General features: G+C 45.2%; 1 protein-coding gene across 2 annotated transcripts in view; it reads left to right on the top strand.

The window, feature by feature from the left end:
* MAP6 (microtubule associated protein 6) overlaps window positions 1-15333 on the top strand; it is a 40499-nt gene extending 25166 nt beyond the window's left edge. Inside the window, exons 2-4 of one of the 2 annotated variants that reach the window (XR_008841428.1) lie at window positions 5474-5687; window positions 13405-13668; window positions 13883-15333. Coding sequence is in view for 1 of the 2 variants with exons in the window: in XM_056501035.1 (XP_056357010.1) it covers window positions 5474-5687; window positions 7090-7290 (415 nt within the window). In the remaining variant the exon portion in view is untranslated. Of the gene's footprint in view, window positions 1-5473; window positions 5688-7089; window positions 11197-13404; window positions 13669-13882 lie in introns of those variants that run through there. The other variant, XM_056501035.1, reaches the window with a different exon arrangement.
* The last annotated feature ends 3044 nt before the right edge of the window (window positions 15334-18377 follow it).

Below are 18377 nucleotides of genomic sequence, written 5' to 3'. Positions count from 1 at the left end.
GCTTTAATGGATATGGATCAGGCCACCACCACCTCCCCAGGCTACTGATATCTGATGAGATCTGCTGCCTTTGCATCTGCAATGCATCTGCCCTGTTCTGTACAGCCTTGTGTTCTGGTCTGTAGATGGATAAACTCTCTTTACCCTCACTGGGAAATTATCCTGTTGAATGTGGCTTGCAAAAGGTCACCTGATCATACTCTTTTCCACTGAGTTTTATTTCAAGTTTCATTTCAGGCCAGCACTGGGTTCCCTGTCAATTCTAATTATTCTTTGTAAGGCTGGGACCAGAACTAGGCAGAAAATTAGGAGGTGTAATTTGCTGCTATTTCACTTCAACCCTCCATTTCATGTGAAGAAAGCAGTTCTTAAAACCTTCCTCAGCTAAATTAAGAGCACTGAAAATCCCTTGGATGAAGAATTTCAGAGCTGGACTAAGCTGTGCCTGTTGGTTCATACTTGCTGCTTGAGCAAAGGTTTAAGTGAGCTGTGACACTGACCTCTTTTAGGAGGGGTTCTAGCACGTTCCTTGAATACTTTAATTTGGTGTGCAGAATTCTTTAAAGGTCCAGACACCACTATGACCTGCTGTTGTGAAAATAAAGGGAAAGTAACATTTTCAGGGCTTATTTCGTTTTGCAGAAGGTTTTTGTAACTTTTGGGCAGCTTCCCCACAAATTGGCCTTGGAATGCTAAATAATAATGAGGGAAATGTCAGAATGACAGGACTTTCTCCAAACCAGCATAAGTTTTAGTGTTACAGGAGCAATTAATATGGTACCTTAGTGTGCAGATATTTTTAGTATACCCAGAATAATTTCTTAAAATTAACTCTTAAAGCTGCTAATTTTCCTCTCACTTCTTCACTGCATATAAGAAGTATTTAAATGTATAACACAACATCTCTGAGTGACATAAAGATCCTGGAGAATCAGGCCAGTTCCAGATGACCCAATCACAGAATGGTTTGGGTTTAAAAGGACCTTAAAGACCAACCAGTTCCAACTCCCTTCCATGGGCAGGGACACCTTCCATGAGACCAGGCTGCTCCAAGTCCTGTCCATCCTGACCCTGAACACTTCCAGCAACAGGGAATTGCACAGGAAGTACAGAGCAGCTGCCTGGAGAGAGTGTAGCTGTGCCATGCACGGTTTGGACAACACAGACAGACATTTGATTGAGAGTCATCACACCTGGAAGGGGATTTAGGTGACCTTCCTGAGACATCCCCTTCATCCCTGCCAGAACAGAGATGCAGACCCCAAGCAGGGCACCTTCATACTTTGCATTAGGAAATTCCCTGTGCCTGACACTCAAACATGGTGATGCAGGTTGCAAGGCTGCTGGCACACTCTTGGCTGCAATTCTGGCCTGTTATAACTAATGCTTTTCCAAACAATTGTTGAGTTGGATTCAGGAGCTGGCATATTCCAAGGGCTCTCCCCATAGATTGTTTTCCCTCACTCATCTGTGGTAGAGATGGAGATACTTAAAAATTATTTCTCATTAACCATGTTGAGTTTCTGTGCCCTGATGCAAGCAGCAGAGGACAGTCTGTGTCTATTCTAGTAACAGTTATTTGAAGTTATTATATTACCTGAATATCACAATAGGCTTTGAGACCAGCCTGTTGCACCAGCTGTAGCTGTAATAAATGGTCAGAGATTCTCTCCTCCTTCTGCTGTGTCTGCAGCTCTGGATGGCAGATATGGAGAACTGGACACACTGGGTGTTTCAGTGATCTGGTGGGAAGTGTCCCTACCTGTGGCAGGGCAGTTGGAATGACATGAGCTTGAAAGTCCCTTTCAAATCAAACCAGTCTGATTCTGTGTATGTGGTAAGAATGGGGAGTGGCTGGTCCATCCCAGGTGTGGTAGGACTCCATATGAGCATGGTCCATGCTCTCTCACACACTTGAAGGGACCAGTTGTAGTGTATTAGATGGTGTGAGAACATTTGCCTGAAAAGGATTTAGATTTAGATTAGATTTAGATTTAGATTTAGATTTAGATTTAGATTTAGATTTAGATTTAGATTTAGAATATAAACATAGAATGGTTTGGGTTGTAAAGGACCTGTAAAGGTCATCTTATTCTAACCCTTCTGCCATGGTCAGGGACAACTTCTATTAGACCAGGTTGCTCCAAGCCCCATCCAAGCTGGTCTTGAATTCTTCCAGGGATGGAGCAGCCACAGCTTCTCTGGGCAACCCACTATTTCTAGATGTGCACTGAATCCATGTGGCACACTGGCATTTATAATTTCTTTGTCAATAAGGTGTGGTATTTCTAGATCGATTGCCTTCTGTCCTCCATTTCCAGAGGCTGTGGCTGAGCCATTCCAGAGCTGGCAGACACAGTGTCAGTGTGCATACACCTAAGAATGGCTGCTGTTCTGTTATTTGCAAAGGCTCATCTTGGGAGACATAAAGTAGTCAAGGGTCAAGTCCAATCACCAAGAACAGTGGAGCTGAGTACTGACAGAATTATTGTGTCTGCATTCAGGCCAGCAAAGCAAGGATGGAGACAAGCAGTCTCATTTTTCAGTCAGATGAGACTGGTTGTTGCATTAAGAGCCCAGCTCTGTTGCAGAAGTGCATTCCCTGACAGCCCACAGGGAGGACAGTGCTTTTCTGTGCCTTTTCTGCAGAGATCACAGGGGGTTGGGGGAAAGCCTGTCACTGCCTGCATGTTTATGTTTGCATAATACATCTGCTAATGGAGTTACCAGGCACTATGGTAACACAGTCACACAGCTTCAGAGCTCACTTCTGTATAAACCAGCATTCTACAAGCAGCAGAATGAATAAATCCTGGTTTGTGTTCTGCCTCTAAAATCCACTCCCTGCATCCACAGTACAGCAGCCTTTGTCCTTTGTCTCTGCTTCTGCAGATGCTTGGTCTTGCTGGTTGACCTGGTGATCCAGGGGGCTGGTTGTTCAGCTGTCTTGAGAAAGAGTGAGAAATAGGAGTCTTACCTCTTTCCCTCAGCTGCAGAACTTCATTTGGATGTTCCCCATGTGCCCATTCGCTGATCTTGAGGAAAGCTATTGTGATTTTCACCTCTGAGATTTCTACTTCTGCCACAAATAGAGTAGAAAATAGCTAATGGGTTTTGAAGTCACAAGGAAAGAAATCTGAGAGATAGATGGGCAGAGAGAATTAGTCCACCATTTTATTTATTTCCAATATTTAAAACATGTAGTCTGCTTTGGAACAAAAGGAGGAGTTTAGGATGAACTTTGAGTTTATCATTCTGTCTTGGTTTGAGCTAATTTAAAGGAGAAGGAGAATGAGTTGTCTCCCTTTAGGTTCTAAGAATCCCTTTCCACCAAAAAGGAACATAGATGAGTTGATACTGAAAAATAACAGTTTACTAGCAAGCTGCAACAGGCAAAAATAATAGATAGATACAAAACTGGCAAATGTCATGGACTGCCCCCAGAATAAAAAGATACCCAAAAATGCCAGCCACACCCACACACATCCACCAAGAGCATGTGGTTCAAAGGACAAAGGGAAAGATGGTGCCAATCTTCCCCCCAACCCCAGCTCTGCCTCCTGGACAACTAGAGCTCCCACTGGCATTCTCTGGATCAGGGGGCTAAAACTCACTGAAGGACATTAATTTCCTTCCTTGCAGCAAGAGACAGCAGGGCAGGTGGCTGGGCTGGGACAAGTCGTGGTTTTCTGTCCTCAGCCAGCACAGCAGATGACCTTTTGCAGCCTGGCATCCCTGCCTGAGCATCCTCTGATGACATGCACATGTCCATACTTAAGCTTTCCTGATCCCCTGGACTCAATACAGCTGCTTATCTTCCTAGAAGTAAAACCAAATATCCCCATTCTCATTTGACAAATTTGGTTGAAGCTGATTAAGATGTTCAAAAGTATTATAGGAAGGGATTACACAGCCCCCTTACACAGAGTTCATTTCCCTAGTGTTGAGGGTTAGGTTTTCTTTTTTTTTTCTTTAGGGAATTTTTCTCCATTTCTTGTCATAGATGTGGTGAACCAACCTTGATTTAAATGAAGATGTAGCCAGGGCCTTGGCATATCATTGGAATGGTTCTGGGGGAGGGGGAGAAGCAGTGTGGTGGTTTCTTTCCTTGGGATGGGTCTGTTTTGATGTTGTTTCTGCTGTCATTGATATTTGTCTTCTTGTTTCATATTTATATATATTTATATGTGTGTGTATAAATATATGTATCTATTTTAGTAAAGAACTGTTCTTCCTTTTCCCTTATTTTTGCCTGAAAGCCCCATAATTTCAAAGTTATAACAGTAAGGAGGGGGGTCATATCTTTCATTCCAGGAAGGTTCCCACCTTCCTAGGCAGATATTTGTCTTTTAAACCAGGACTCCTAGTAATCCAGGCTGAAAATTAATTATACATCCCAAAAGTGGCTAAGTGGAACAGGCAGGAGGGGCAGGGTCTGTAACTCAAGAGGGCAAATGCCTTGGAAACTCTGAAATTAAGACAAGAGCTTTGAGCAACCTGGTCTACTGAAAGGTGTCTCTGCCCATGGAAAGGGGTTGGAATGAGATGAGCTTTAAGGTCCTGGCCAACTCAAACCATTCTGCAGTTCTGTGATCTCCAAGGAAAGTTTACCCCTTTGCAGAGGGATTGTATCAGCACTGGTGGGATAGATCCTGGCTTACATTGGAGTTTTAAGGATCTAAACACTGTCTTGGCCAATGTCTGAGTACAACCTCCCAAATTAGCAACACCTTTATGGCTTCTCCTTCCCCATTCTCAAGTGAATGGTGAGTTTTAGAGAGAAATTGAAATGGTTTGCTTCAAACCTGGAAGGTTGTTGGTGTTTTATTGGGAAAAACTACAAAAAGCAAGAGAAGGAAGCTGTGGATGGGAAGCAGAATATGTCCAGAAGACACTGATCCACACTTTCAGCTGTGTTTGGAGCTTTTTCTACCAGAAGCTGCAGCTCTGTCGAGAAGAAATAAAACATGGTGTTATTTTTGCCCTGTGATTCAGGAATCCACTATCAGTTAATAAAGGGAAGCCACAGCTCACAATATTCCTGGTAAACTGCATTCCCTTCTCTGCTTGAGTTTACATCTTAGTTGGTATTGTGTTAATTAGTTATCTGTTAGTCCTAATTATTTATCTAGTATTATTTAGTATAAAATTAACGAAATTGTTCTGTCTAATAGGTGAAATATAGGTGGAATCATAGCTATCTCTACTTACAAGCATGGCTAAGGAGTGTCCAGAACTGGCTGATTTTAATAGACCATGTTTCATTTTAATTTCTCATAACGTGCCAGTAGGTTTTGGATGAGGTAAAAAGCGAATTGTTGGGAGACAGTTTTTGTGTAATGGATGTATGTATTGGATGGAGGCAAAATCCTTTCCAGAAAGACTTGGTTGTGCAATGCAGGACTCCATTCCCATGTTATCACTGCTCTCCTGTTGGTTTAATTCCTGACCCCTTTTCCTTTTCCATCTTCAGAAATGAGTTCAGACCCTGGATAGATGTCAAGCCCGTGAAAGCGATAAAAGCAAAGAACCAGTACAAGCCTCCAGAGGAGAAGATGACCCATGAAACCAGTTACAGTGCCCAGTTCAAGGGGGAAGCCAGCAAGCCTTCTCCAGCTGATAACAAATACCTGGAACGCAGGAGGATACGCACTCTCTACAGCGAGCCCTACAAAGAACCTCCCAAGGTGAGAAACCTGGCACCATCCCCAGGGCCAGCCCTGCCCCTGCTGGGACAGCCACACAGCAAGGCTGGGCTAGCACAGAGCTCAGAGGGACTTTGGACACGGGCCTGGAGAGACAGGACAATGGAGAATGGCTTCCCACTGCCTGGTAGAAGGGATGTTGGGCAGAAATTCTTGGCTGTGAGATGGTGAGGCCATGTGGCTGCCCCATGCCTGGAAGTGCCCAGTGAAAGGTTTGAGGGAGCTTGGAGCAACTAGGTCTAGTAGAAGATGTCCCAGCCCATGCAGGGGGTAGGAAATGAGATGTTCTTTAAGGACTCTTCCAACCCAAACTGTTCTATAATTCTATGGGCTCTAGGACAGCTTGAGGCACTTCAGAGACAGTAGTGCCCTACATGAAACTGTAAAGAAGTGAGGGTAGGGCTGAGATGAAGAGGTTTTTCTATTCTAATTTCCTGTGTGATTATCCAGGCAGTTTTTTTTCCTCCCTTCAAAACTTTAGGAGCCCCACATTACATATTATGCCAGAAGCCAGACCTCTGTCATTAATTCAGATCATTCCTCAGATTTTGACAGTATGCACTTCTGACTTTGATCAGATGGAGAACATGTGTTGAGAAGGACCTGGGCTGAAATGTCTTCCAGCCTTGTTTTCTAGGACCAGCAGAGGATCTGCATATAAAAGGAGTCAGTCTGTGAAGTTTTGAATGGAGGACCATAAGTTGTTCCCTAAGATGATGAGTGTTTAGATCTGTGAGGACTGAGAGGGATTGCAGGGCGAGCCTGTAGGAGAGGAAAGCTTCTGTTCTCCCTTAATTTTTGTGACTGTCCTTCCTATTTTGGGAGTGTAGAAACAAGACATTGTTGTGGAATATTCTCATGTGCCAATTGGTGTCCTGCACCTCAGGTATCCCAAAGTAATTTTTCTCATTTTGGGAATCTGCGAAGGACAAACAAACAGCGGAGTCCCCTCCTACAAGAAAGGTGAAGACATAGCAGCCTCTTTGTCCTGAGCATAATTTCTCTGCTTCCAGTCCAGAGAGAGACAGTCCTCTGTTGGTTTGCAAAACCCTTCCTGAAGTCAGAGAAAGATGCAGAAATTGATAAAATGACTGATGATATTCCCTCTCCTATTCACCCTGCTCTATCCTGATCTGGATCTGGGCTCTGCTGGCTCCTGGGGCAGTGATTTCAGGGCATCCTGAAAGGAGTTGGCCATTTGCAACTGAGCATAAGCTCAGCTACTCCCCTGCCTTTGTGGCAGGGCAGAGATGAGCAGATAATAACATCTGTGCTGTTTCAGATCTAAATCCTGTTTTCCACTTTTCCTTGTGTCTGTCCTTCTCTCTCCCTCTCTCTCTTTCTCCATCTCTGTGTTGTCGTTTTGCCTGTCCCCTCCATGCAGGTGGAAAAGCCTAGCATAAAGCCTTCCAAACCAAAAAAGACCACAACAAGCCATAAACCTCTGAAAAAGGCCAAAGACAAGCAGATTGCATCTGGCCGGGCTGCCAAGAAAAAGAGCGCCGAGACCTCCAACACTGCAAAGCCAGAGGATAAGGAGAAAAGTAAAGAGATGAACAATAAACTGGCTGAGGCAAAAGAGTAAATGTCACTGCACTTTCCTTTCTTTCTCATTTTTTTTTCCTTTTCTTCCTTCCTTCCTTTTTTTTTTTTTTTTTTAATTCCCTTTGATTAAATAAAGGCCACAAAATTAATTAGAGGCTTCTAATCTGCTTTTTGTTCTGATTGTATTAGAAGCTTTTCTGTTTTATTTCCAAGGAGGATTAGGAAATCCTTGTTTCTGAGGTCAGGTTGTTCTGCTTTGCCTGCACAACACGGCTCTGCACAGAGTGAGGGATGTGAGGATGCTTAAGCAGGGTCCTAAGAGATGAAGGTGATGGATCAACAATGATTACATCCAACAGCTTGTCCCTTTCCTCAGGCTTGGTTCTTCAGTGCTTTGGCAGCATGGAAGTGCCCATTGAGCCGTGGAGGGGCTGTGCTCTCATCCCATGAGGCCTTTTTGGGTTGGCCATTGTTGTGTCATCTCCCACTGGTGTCTACAGCTAAAGGGGTTTGGAGGCAGAGAGGATCAGTTCAGTCATGGTGCCATGGATATGCTGTAAATCCACCAAAATCAATGGTGTGGCCAAGAACGATTTCCCCTGGTGACACTGATGGGAATTCTGCTCCAAGGAGCAACAGGAAAGGAGATCCCATGGAAGCAAAGGGCCAGATCCTCCCCAAGGGTAGCTGGGAGTACGTCTAGCTGCATCAAGGCAACTTCACTCACCAACAGCACTTGAAGTCCTTGATTAAAAAAAAAAAAAAATGGTGAGGGAAGGTGCAGTGAGCAGTGAAAACTTTCCAAGCACATGGCAGGTTAGGCTAGGTTATCAGCAGGTTGTTCTTCCCTATTGTTTCCCCTAAGTTATGGATCTTGTTAATTATTCCTGTTTTGTTTTGAATCTTGGTCTGCTTTCTTCACTTCTGGGATGCCAATAGGCAGAGCTAAGTTTCAGAAAGTGGTTTAGTTTGCAGATGTGACCTTCCAAGGGGTAGAAAGAAATGTCACCAAGGTTGGCTGGAGCTGTCAGCCCCCATTGTGTTTGTTCTTCCAGCTGTTTGTGTTCATGTTGGCTCATGAGCATCTCAAGAGGGCCATAAAAAAGTTGCTGGGATCCCTAGACTCCCTCCAGACAAGATCTCAGGGTTTCAATCATATTTACTGTGCTCTTACTCTAGGAAATCCCCACGACCAGTTTGGAAGCCCTAAACACAGTAGGACCATTTGTCAGCCAGTATGAGCTGGCCCAAGAGAATGGCATTGCATGCCACAGAATCTGGGTCAGTGGGAGAGTTGTGGTCCCAATCCAAATTTATGTGCCTAACTTCTGGACTGGGTCCTAAATACATAAGGATTAATCTTTATCCCACCAAATGGAGCTGTTTAACCCTCCCACAGTAGAGTTGCTGCAAGTTGAAATGCAGGGTAATTGCCATTATTGTGCTCCAAATTTTCTCTCCTAATATGAAGTCCAGCTTGAAACTTCCAGTGGACAATTGGGAAGCACAAAGACAGAGATGGGAAGTAGGGTAGGGGGGTGGTGTATTGCTGTAGAGGTGGTGGAATAAGGAAAGTCTTACTGCTAGGGGTATTTTAGAGATGTGAAACCATCTAGCAGAAAAATGGATGGGTTGGGAGGGTGAGGAGTCCAGTTTTTGGGGTTTCATCCCATTGGAATTGGGTCATTTGGAAACATAAGTGAGTGGTGGGCTACAAGGTTGAGTGAAAGTTTCCAGTGAGGAGGAAAGCTCTGTGATATACAGATAGTGACATTTGCTGGCCTTAGTAATGACTAAATGCCAAGTTCAGTGTGTCATGTGATGTGTCCTGTTTGCCTTGCGCTAACAGCCTAAACCTTTGAGTATCAGTAAATGTAGTGTTCTGAATTCAGTGGTGTAATTCCAAGCTTAGCTGTGTTAGAACTGTGTGCTATGAGCTAGTCAGGTTGTGTATGTGGAAAATATATATTCATATATAGAAATATATATATATATTTAACCCTCCGCTCTTTAGGAGGAAACCAGGGAAAATCCTCCAGGAAGTAAAACTGTGGAAATCTTTGTGAATGTAGTGCTTTTTTTTTTTTCCAATTTTTTTTTTTATGTGCATGCCTCATGGAGATGCTGACCTGTCCATACTGATCATTGCTTTTCTGAGTGCTCAGAAGCCCCTGCAGCACTGCTCAGCTCTGTCCCCAGAGCAGCTCAGCAAGAGGCTTGTGTTGAGCTGGCAGAGACATGTGCTGCTCACAGCTCTTCCTACGTGTCACATAAGGGACAACTAGCCAGAGAAGATGAGCTCCCAAGACTTGGTGTGATTCCTTGGCTTTTTAGATGCTTCATGCATCTTCACACTCCTCAGTAAGGTCCTTTCCTGCAGGACGTAGCATAAGCTGAGAAGATGATATGTCACAGCAGGCAGAACACATCAGGAAGGCACTAGACAGTTCAAATAGCTCAACAGACCAATCTTACATAAGGACAGACCATGAAAAACAATTCTTCCTATTATTTTTCAGCCCTGAGTTTCACATTTAGAGATACACCACACTTGCCACCATTTCACCTGGAATTCGATGAGAATTTAGCCCTTGACTTCAAGGTGAACTAAATTTTTCCCAAGGAATATCACTAAGATGCTCAGACCACCTAATCCAAGCATCTCCATGGCTCTGGATGAACTGCTGATCATCCAGCCTGGGATGATTTCTTCTTTATGGAGAGCATCCATCACAGTGTTTGAGACATACACAGTGAGTGGTCAGAATATAGCTTTATGCTTCTGTAATACATGAAGATTTTTGGTGGAGGGGGCTTGGAAGTAGAAGATCTTTAAGGTCTCTTCCAACTCCAGCCATTCCATGAGGTCACTACAAAGCTAGGTATGGAGTGTTAGCCAGTGGTTTTAATTCCCTCTTTAGTGAAGGAACTTTCCAAGGGCCATTGAGCTGCCTATTTTTGACACCTGTCTTTGGGTGGGATGAATGGTCCTTGAAAGGTTTTGTTTGCAGAAAGAGCCTGGGAGACTGGTAAGGCCTGGGTATCTTCCTCTCACATCAACAAGATAGGGATAGAAATCCTGGCTTGTGCTCCATGTGCACCATATCTGCAGCATGCATCCAAGCACACACACATAGCCAAGCACACGGGCTGGCACTGCATTGAACACCAGGAACTACAGCAGAGGCAAGCCTCAGGGTGAAATCCTGCATTGCTGTACCTTCCACAGACTCTGTGCCCATCCAGCCCACTCAGGTTTATCAGAAAGGAGACCAAATCTCTGCCATTTCAATTTCATTTTGGGCTCTGAACTCGTCAATCCCACTGGGAAACAGTGCTCTGCTGTTCTGTGTTTCCAGCTACCACAATACTGATTCTGTTCCACCGCTGATTTGTAATATGTTTTAATTTTCTTGTAAAAAAAAAAACAAAAAACACAAGAAGAAATGTTTTGCTTTTTACCCTGTGAGAGTTCCTGTGCTATTGCTTGCTTTCACATTTTCACTGTATTGTACTGTTACTCCTTTCTGCAAAATGGTGCTAATTGCTGACTGAGCTCCTGTTTCCTGACTGCTTTGCACACCAATCACCTGCTTCTTCATCTGCAGCACAGCCGTGCCAAACCTGGCACCCCTGCATTCCACAAACTCTTGCCTCTTGGAGGCAGATAGGAAGTGTCTAATTAATATTTTGTGGCCTGGGTTTGGTTGCATATCACAAACTGTCTCTTGTAAACATGTTAAGCACACCTCCTCGTGGTGCTTTTCCATTGTTGGTATTCTGATGAGAGTCTCACACACGTACACACACAGACACACACACACATATTAATGTACAGCCAATTGATTGTGACGTGCTTGTGATCTTTGCTTGCTCAAAGGGTTCTTTTTCCAATGATAAATAAATGCTGAAGACTAATACCACCCTCTTGATCTTGTTTTCTCAATCAGAAGCACAGTTAAGTGGCAGAAATGCCTGTCCAGCTGAAAGGAGGCTTGTGTTGCTTAGAGGTGCCACTTAGGGACAGCTGGGCTGGCACTGTCTGACTCCCTTTAGGTGGCTGCTGACCCCAGACCAGTTTGGCATGAGCTATAAGGGTTTGCAAGTGCAAAGATGGACAGTGATGTGGATGGCTCAAGTTTTATTTTCTATATAAAATATCTTTGATTAGAGGGTCCATGCAGTGCCTTGCTCATGTCCACCTTGTTCTGGCTCAGGGGGCAGAGACCAAATCCCAAGGAGATGGAGGGAGGGTAGATGGTGTGTATTTACCAATGTTAATTACACTTTTTTTCAGCTGCCTAGAGCTTTTCTTTTCTCCCTAAACCAAACCTGAAAAACCTGGTCTACTGGAAGGTGTTCCTGCCCATGGCAGGGGATTGGAATTAATTGAGCTTTAATGTCCCTTGCAGCCCAAACCTTTCTATTGTTCTGTGAAGAACACCTGAAAGGCCAATGGGAGGGTTGAAGGGGCTATAAATCCTCTTTGGAAGGAGGTGGCAAGTTCTTGGGTGGAACACTTTCATTGCACTGCAAACCCAGCCACTGTTGAGCTAGTGCTTGGCAGAGTCTGTAGAAGTGCAAAGCAGTGATTTTGTATTAATGAAAGCATTGGCTTTCTTGAGAAGAAAGCAGGACTGAGGGCACAATTTTGTTTTAAATTGTAAGTCCTAATTTTAGCTTAATCTCTTTTTTATTTTAATTAGCTTGCAATTCCAATTTTTGTTATGTTGGTGGATATCCCCACCAACCTGAAGAAAATTACTGTATTTCTGAGCAAACTGGTCTAGTGGAAGGTGTCTCTTCCCATGGTAGGGGGTTTGGAACTAGATGGTCTTTAAGGTCCCTTCCAGTCCAAACCATTCCATGATTCTGTGATTCTGAAACCTCTCCTCCACCTCCTCTTTCTCCTCATCTCTTGACATCCAGGGGCCACCAAGCTTTTCTGCCCTCCTGTTGCTAAGGGTGCCATTTCTCATCCCTGCCTAGTTTTGCAAATCACTTTCTGAATTTATTCCATTTTTGACCACAAGCTAGTAACAGTGCTGCTTTCTGATGTCCTCTGTATCACCCTGCCTTCCCTCTCCCTTCCCCACCAGTTTCATCCATTCATCAATCACACCTATCTATATAGTCTTTGGAGTGTTTCAGCCAGGCTGTAGGTTGCAGAATTTATAATTTCTTTCTCTACTGCTGGTAGTGGAAAAAATGCTTCTAAAAGATTTGTTATTATTATTGGGGCTTATCTGAGACAATCCATGATGGGCAACAAAGTGCTTCTCCCATGACACAAAGGTACAGGTCTTTTCCATGCTGCATTCTTCCTAGGTAATCATCTGCCCCTGCAGCTGCCCAAAGTCAGTGCTGGAAAAGATGCCCTGGCTGCCCTGTTGGTCTCTGAACTCACTCAGCCTTGTGCAGAAAGGGGCAGGATGCACTTCAAGGGAACAGTAGGAGCTGTTGGGCTGGTGGAAGGCCTGGGCTCCCTGGTCTTTAACCATCACTGTCTGAACCCACTGGTCTGACTGACTCCTCAGTCTTCACCAAATCACTGGTGACTGGCACTGCCCAGCTCTTTCCAAGGGCTGTGATGGAGGGTTTCATTCAAAATGAAGTGCTTTGTCTTTTAAGAGCATTTAATGTGGAGGTGTGGAGGCACTGGCTGGAGGAGAAATACTCTTATTTGTCAGTGTTGGTGTCTGGGTGAAGTGAACAAGGAGGGGAGACAATAAATTGAATTTTGAAAGTTAAGTCTCCCTCTCAAATACTGAACAACAGAGCATCTTAGAGTCTTTTCCAGCCTAAGTAATTCTGTGATCTCAGAGTGATCAGAGGCTTTGCAGAGGTGTCACTTTGACTGCCATGAGCAGTCTCATGAGGAGTTGCCTCCTTGCTTCCAATTTTACTGAGCTGCTTTTAAATATCATGTCCACTCACCTAGGAACCCTGTGCATGGGTGGCTGAAGTTTTTCCTTGACACTCTTCATCCTTCCACTCCAGCTTGAGCACAGAACTGAGCTCCCTTTGAAAACCTCAGCTCAATGATTAAAACATCATTTTTACATCCCTGACTGGTAAAAGGATGTTTCACCAGCTGACATATCAGCCCTTATACAAATGCAGCCTCTTGTGTCATGATATTCTTTTGATTTAGGGTTTATTTAGAGATGTGCCAGTGCAGGAGAGAAAGAGACTTTTTCAGAAGATGCTTGTACCTCCCAAGATCCAAGGAATAACAACCATCCCCAACAGTGGCATCAGATCAAGAAGAGGAGCCATACAAGAAGGAGAAATTCCCTAGTACAAACATGATGATACAGATGTGCTCAGCTCTAAGAACAGTATCTTTTCCACATTTGGAAAATATTGTGATGCTCAGACATGGGCTTCTGCTCTGCCTTGTTCCAGCAGTGTCCTGGTAAGTTTGATTCAATTGGGGAATTGCCACCTCACTTCCATTTGCCTTTATTCACCTGAGTGTTGTGGGTGGGGAGCAATTCCACTAATGCCCCTGGGTCTGCTTCCAAGCTCAGGGGTGTGTGGTGAGGGGTAACACAGCTCAGAGCACTTCAGGACTGGTGGTCTATCATGAACTCTGAATTGCTTGTAAACACTCTTCATTTCTGTTGCAGGGTGCCTTGGGAACAACTTCCTAATCCTGACTCATGTGGAGGACGTGAGGCAAGAATAAAAGAAAATCCTACTAGAGGTTGAAGGCATCTTTATGCTTTCTAAAATGCCAGCTTTCCCTTCAGGCAGTCTGCTCCATGGAAGCCAATGACAAGGACCAGCCACCAGAAAATGATGGATGGTAGTGGCAGATCTCAGTGATATGTGAGAGATGGGAAGGGAAAGGCATTTCTGAACCCTCCTTGTTGTCCTCTTCCCACCCCAAGCTAGCCTGTGGCATGCAACAACCCCAAGCCCCAAACAAAGCTGGATGTTCCTGTATCTTCTGGGAGAGACCAGTGTGTCCTCTCCAGCTCTGAAAGAGCTCTGGAGAACTGGGGGACAGAAGAGTGAGGAGCACCCTGCATGGCACACGGTGGAGGGAATCTCAGCTCATGATGGGGGCAGATGGGTCTGTTCTTGCCAGTTAACAACACCCATAAGCACTTGATGGCTCCAGTACCAGATGGTTAAGGCAGGGAAATCCTGAGAGCAGCCCCTGGCCATTGGACTGACCTGCTCCTTGGTCTGGTTCAGGATTTAGTATCCAGCTGAAGACAAGTTCAGCTTGGCCACCTTGTTTGGAGCCAAGAGATTTGCCCAGGGAAGCAGTGGCTGCCCAATCCCTGGAAGTGTTCAAGGCCAGGTTGTACTGGAGCTGGAGCAATCTGATCTAGTGGAAGGTATCCCTGTCCATGACAGGGGGCTGGAACAAGAGGATCTTGGAGATCCTTCCCACCCAAATAATCCCATGATTTTTTCAGCAGGGACACAGCCCCCCAGTGTACCCTGAATTTAATGAAGCAGGTAGTGCTTTGCAGCTGCAGGACAGTGAATGTCTTTGCCCCCCTTGCCCCTGCTCTCTCCCCTCTCCCCAAGGTTCATTGCTGATCAGAGATCTCTCCCCCTTGGCTCCTTCCCTTGCAGCCAGCAATGCTCTCACCTCTCCATCTAACCCCATTTGCCCACCACACCACCATTCCTTCTTGCCTCCATCCCCTCTGCCAGCTTTTCTGTGTCTGTCCCACAGCTGCTTTTGCAATCCTTTGCTTTCTCCCACCTCTCCCCTTCCAACACCTTTCCCCTCCACATCACCCAAACACCCAGCTCCACCAAGGACCTTCTCCTTCCCATCCTCCTCAGTTACTGTCTCATGTCTGTCTCTCTTGGACTGTAAGCCTTTTTCTTTGCCTGTACTGTGTGATATCACTCACTGCTTGAATAAAGGATACCTCACCTACCAACTGCCCCTGCTCTCTCTCTGTTCTTGGTGTGACTTCACTAGATGTGTCTGCAGGTGCCTTGTGTGTCTGTCCTGGTGGCCAGTCAAGCAGTTGGTCTTGCTTCCACAGATCTGTCTGTCTTAGGATGACACTGCTCATGCTTTTGTCCTCTGGTACCTTTGTTTCTTTTTTTTTTTTTTTTTTTTTTTTTCAGCCACAGGCACAAGCTTTGCTGTCAGTGTAGGAGCCTGGCACATGCAGAGCTGCAGGATCTTCTGTCCTTTGCCATTCTGGTGCATCTGATAAAGAGGTTGGCTTTTCTCCAGCTTCCTGCAGAGATGTCCTGTGCTGCCAGGTGGCTCAACAAATGCAGCAGCCAAGGAGAATGAAGGAAAAATCTTATAGCCCAGAGCAGAAGCAGCTGATGGTAAAGGAACATTTACAGGACATTCCCCTGTAACAGAAAGCAGTGGGAAGAGATGTGTCAGTGGAAATCCAAGCAGATACATCTCTCAGGGGAATCAGCAAAAGCTGGCTCAGTATGTTTGAGAGACGGATGCCCAGGGGGCTTCCTGTGCCTCAGAAGGTGCCCTGGACATCTGTTTCCTTCATCCCAGAGGAGGATTAGACCTGTCCATGCTCCCTTCTACCTGTGAGTACATCAAGGACCCAGTTGTGACTCAGTCTCAGATGGCTCCTTGCTGCCTCCTTGTCCTCATTAATGGCCTCAAAGTGCTGGTTTGGTCAGTTCTGGCTGAAAATCCTCAATGAGGAGCCTGGAAATGCCATCTAGGACAAGCAAGGCTTGCAGCTGGGTTGTGCCTGGCATCTCCAGGCTGATGGAATTTTGGTGCAGGTGCTGGAAAGAGGCACTGGGAAAGAGGATCAATCCCTTGATGTAGGTGATATCCTGCATCCTTTCCTATGTGCCACATGAGTTATTTCCACCTGCCTTGCTTCCAGAGTGCTGCTGCCTCCTCCTCCAAGCTGTACATTCCACCAGTAAAAAAGCACTGAAAAGAATCTCAGCTGCAGTTGTAGGGACTGACTAGTATTTAGGACATGATTCCTCCATGCTGCTCAGGTCCTCATCTGACTTGGAGATATGCAGGAATCCTCCAACACATAAATTTCTGCTAGCAGAGCTCTGTAAGAGCTTGTCTATCTGCTGCTTTGGTTTGAGCTCCAGAGGGCTGAGCTCCTTGTTGCTCATCCCACACCTACATCAGGCCAGATTTCACAACAAGGCACGTTCTTCTTCAGACCTTGCTGGCCCCAAACAAGTGCATGTTTCCAGGTCTCACACCTTTGCAAGGACAGCAACCCCTCTGCTTGCTCAGGTATAGAGCAAGGCTGGAATTCTGCACTTCCCTGATACAATTCACTGTGTTACCTCTACTGCTTGATGTGCCTTTTCCAAAGAATGCAACTGAGACCAATGATAAAGTACCATGCTAAGACCATTTTTCAGGTTTGCATTTTTGCTGCTGTTTTGTAAAGACAGCAAGTTTCAGTGCACAAAGGGCAGCACAGCATTCAGAAGAGAGAAGTGACTTGTCACAACTTACTCATAACCTAACAGGGAATTGCATTTGCCCAGAAATCAATGAGTTTCTGTTTTCTGAGGAATATGGACCTGCCAATGCCTTCCTGGATAAGGGCACTGACCAAAAGGTGGTTCCTCCACAGACAAGAGCTGTCTCCTCACCTGAATTCTCTGGGAAGGAAGGGACAGACTTCTCATGGGTTTTCTTTTAAAATGTTCCTTCAGCACCAAAGTTCTGTGTCTGGGTTTGCTTGCTGTTTCTGATGGATAGAAATTGGTAGAGGACTCCTGCTGCTTCTAGTTCTCTTAAAGGCAACTTTGAATTTTCTGTGTGCTTATACAGATTCATAAGAGCTCCCAAATAGCTACACTGCTTTAAATTAAGATAATTTTGCAGAAGAGAATACAAGTCATCAGCTCATTTTGATATGAGGGCACCAAAACATCAAGATGTGAATTCATAGAGGAGCAGGGATGAGATGTGAGCAGGTCCTCCACATCTCTGAGGAACAGGATAATATTGCTGGAACTGTCAGAAGCAAGTTTAGACCCAAGTGACAAAACCCCAGCTCCATGTGATTATACCAGGACCAACAAAGAGAAGATGACACTATGTGTGCTCATGGGGGTCTGGTTATTTCCATCTGGGAAATGAGTCCCTGCTGAGTTTCATACTCCTTCTGTACCTCTCTCAGAGGGATAAATCTGTCCCCTCCAATTAATCTCTTCTACATTTCTCACCTTCTCACAAAATTAACCCAACAATTTACCATCAGCAGCCCTCATGAGAGCAAAGATCTCCAAACTCTTTCCTTGCTTGGCTTAAACAAAGATCATTTTATAAATGTTAATGTTAGTGTGTTGGGGCTTGTTCTGTTTCAGATCAGGCTTTTCTTTCTAGTCTGCACACTGCCAGCTCACTCTTCCCAAGGCTGGTACCTAGGGCTGGACCTCACAGTGCAGCCCTGCAGAGAAAAGCCATGGTTGTTCTCTGCTGTGCATGCTCTGTTCTGAATACCAGCTCCAGGGGAAAATGAAATTATCTACCCCTCACACTCCTTCCAGTTTAAGACAGCTTTGAATGAACACAGTTGTTTATATTCATGCAAACAAAGGAAGCTTGGGGATGAGATGGGACACTCTCTCTCTCTCCTCCTCAGGCCTGAAATCCATGGCTGAAGGATGCACACAGGCATGGGAAAAGAGCCAGTCAATTAAAAGGAAGAACATACACTGCAGGCAGCAGCTTTTTCACTGTCTCAACAGGGAGGGACCACCCCAGTGCTGATGAGATTCCCCTGGTGATTCTAGCAAGGGCTCAGGAAAATGCTGGTGGGTTGAAAACAGTTTGAAGCAGATTGAAAACTTCAGGGAGAGATGTTTTTTTTTACTTTCAAAGCTCTCCTCTGAAATCAGGGTAGCAGCAAGAGCAGGGCTGGAGTCCAAGGGAGAGGTGGGATGGCTCTGGTGTTGACCTACCTGGATTGGGTTGAACCTGGATCATCAGTGGCACAGGACAACCTGAGATCATGGCCCAGGGCTCCCGCACCCTCCCTCACTAAATGAGGTGTGAGGATGTGCTTGGCAAATGGAGTAGTTGCTGATGGCCTTCAAACTGCACATGCAGGGCCCTGGGGCAGCATTTCCACTGGCAAGGATGTGCAGGTGTGTCCAGCCTTCTCCAGAGAC

Source organism: Oenanthe melanoleuca, chromosome 1 (genome assembly GCF_029582105.1).
Source record: "Oenanthe melanoleuca isolate GR-GAL-2019-014 chromosome 1, OMel1.0, whole genome shotgun sequence".
Classification (NCBI taxonomy): domain Eukaryota; kingdom Metazoa; phylum Chordata; class Aves; order Passeriformes; family Muscicapidae; genus Oenanthe; species Oenanthe melanoleuca.
The sequence above is the reverse complement of the archived record's forward strand: the minus strand, read 5'-3'. Positions and strand labels throughout refer to the sequence as shown.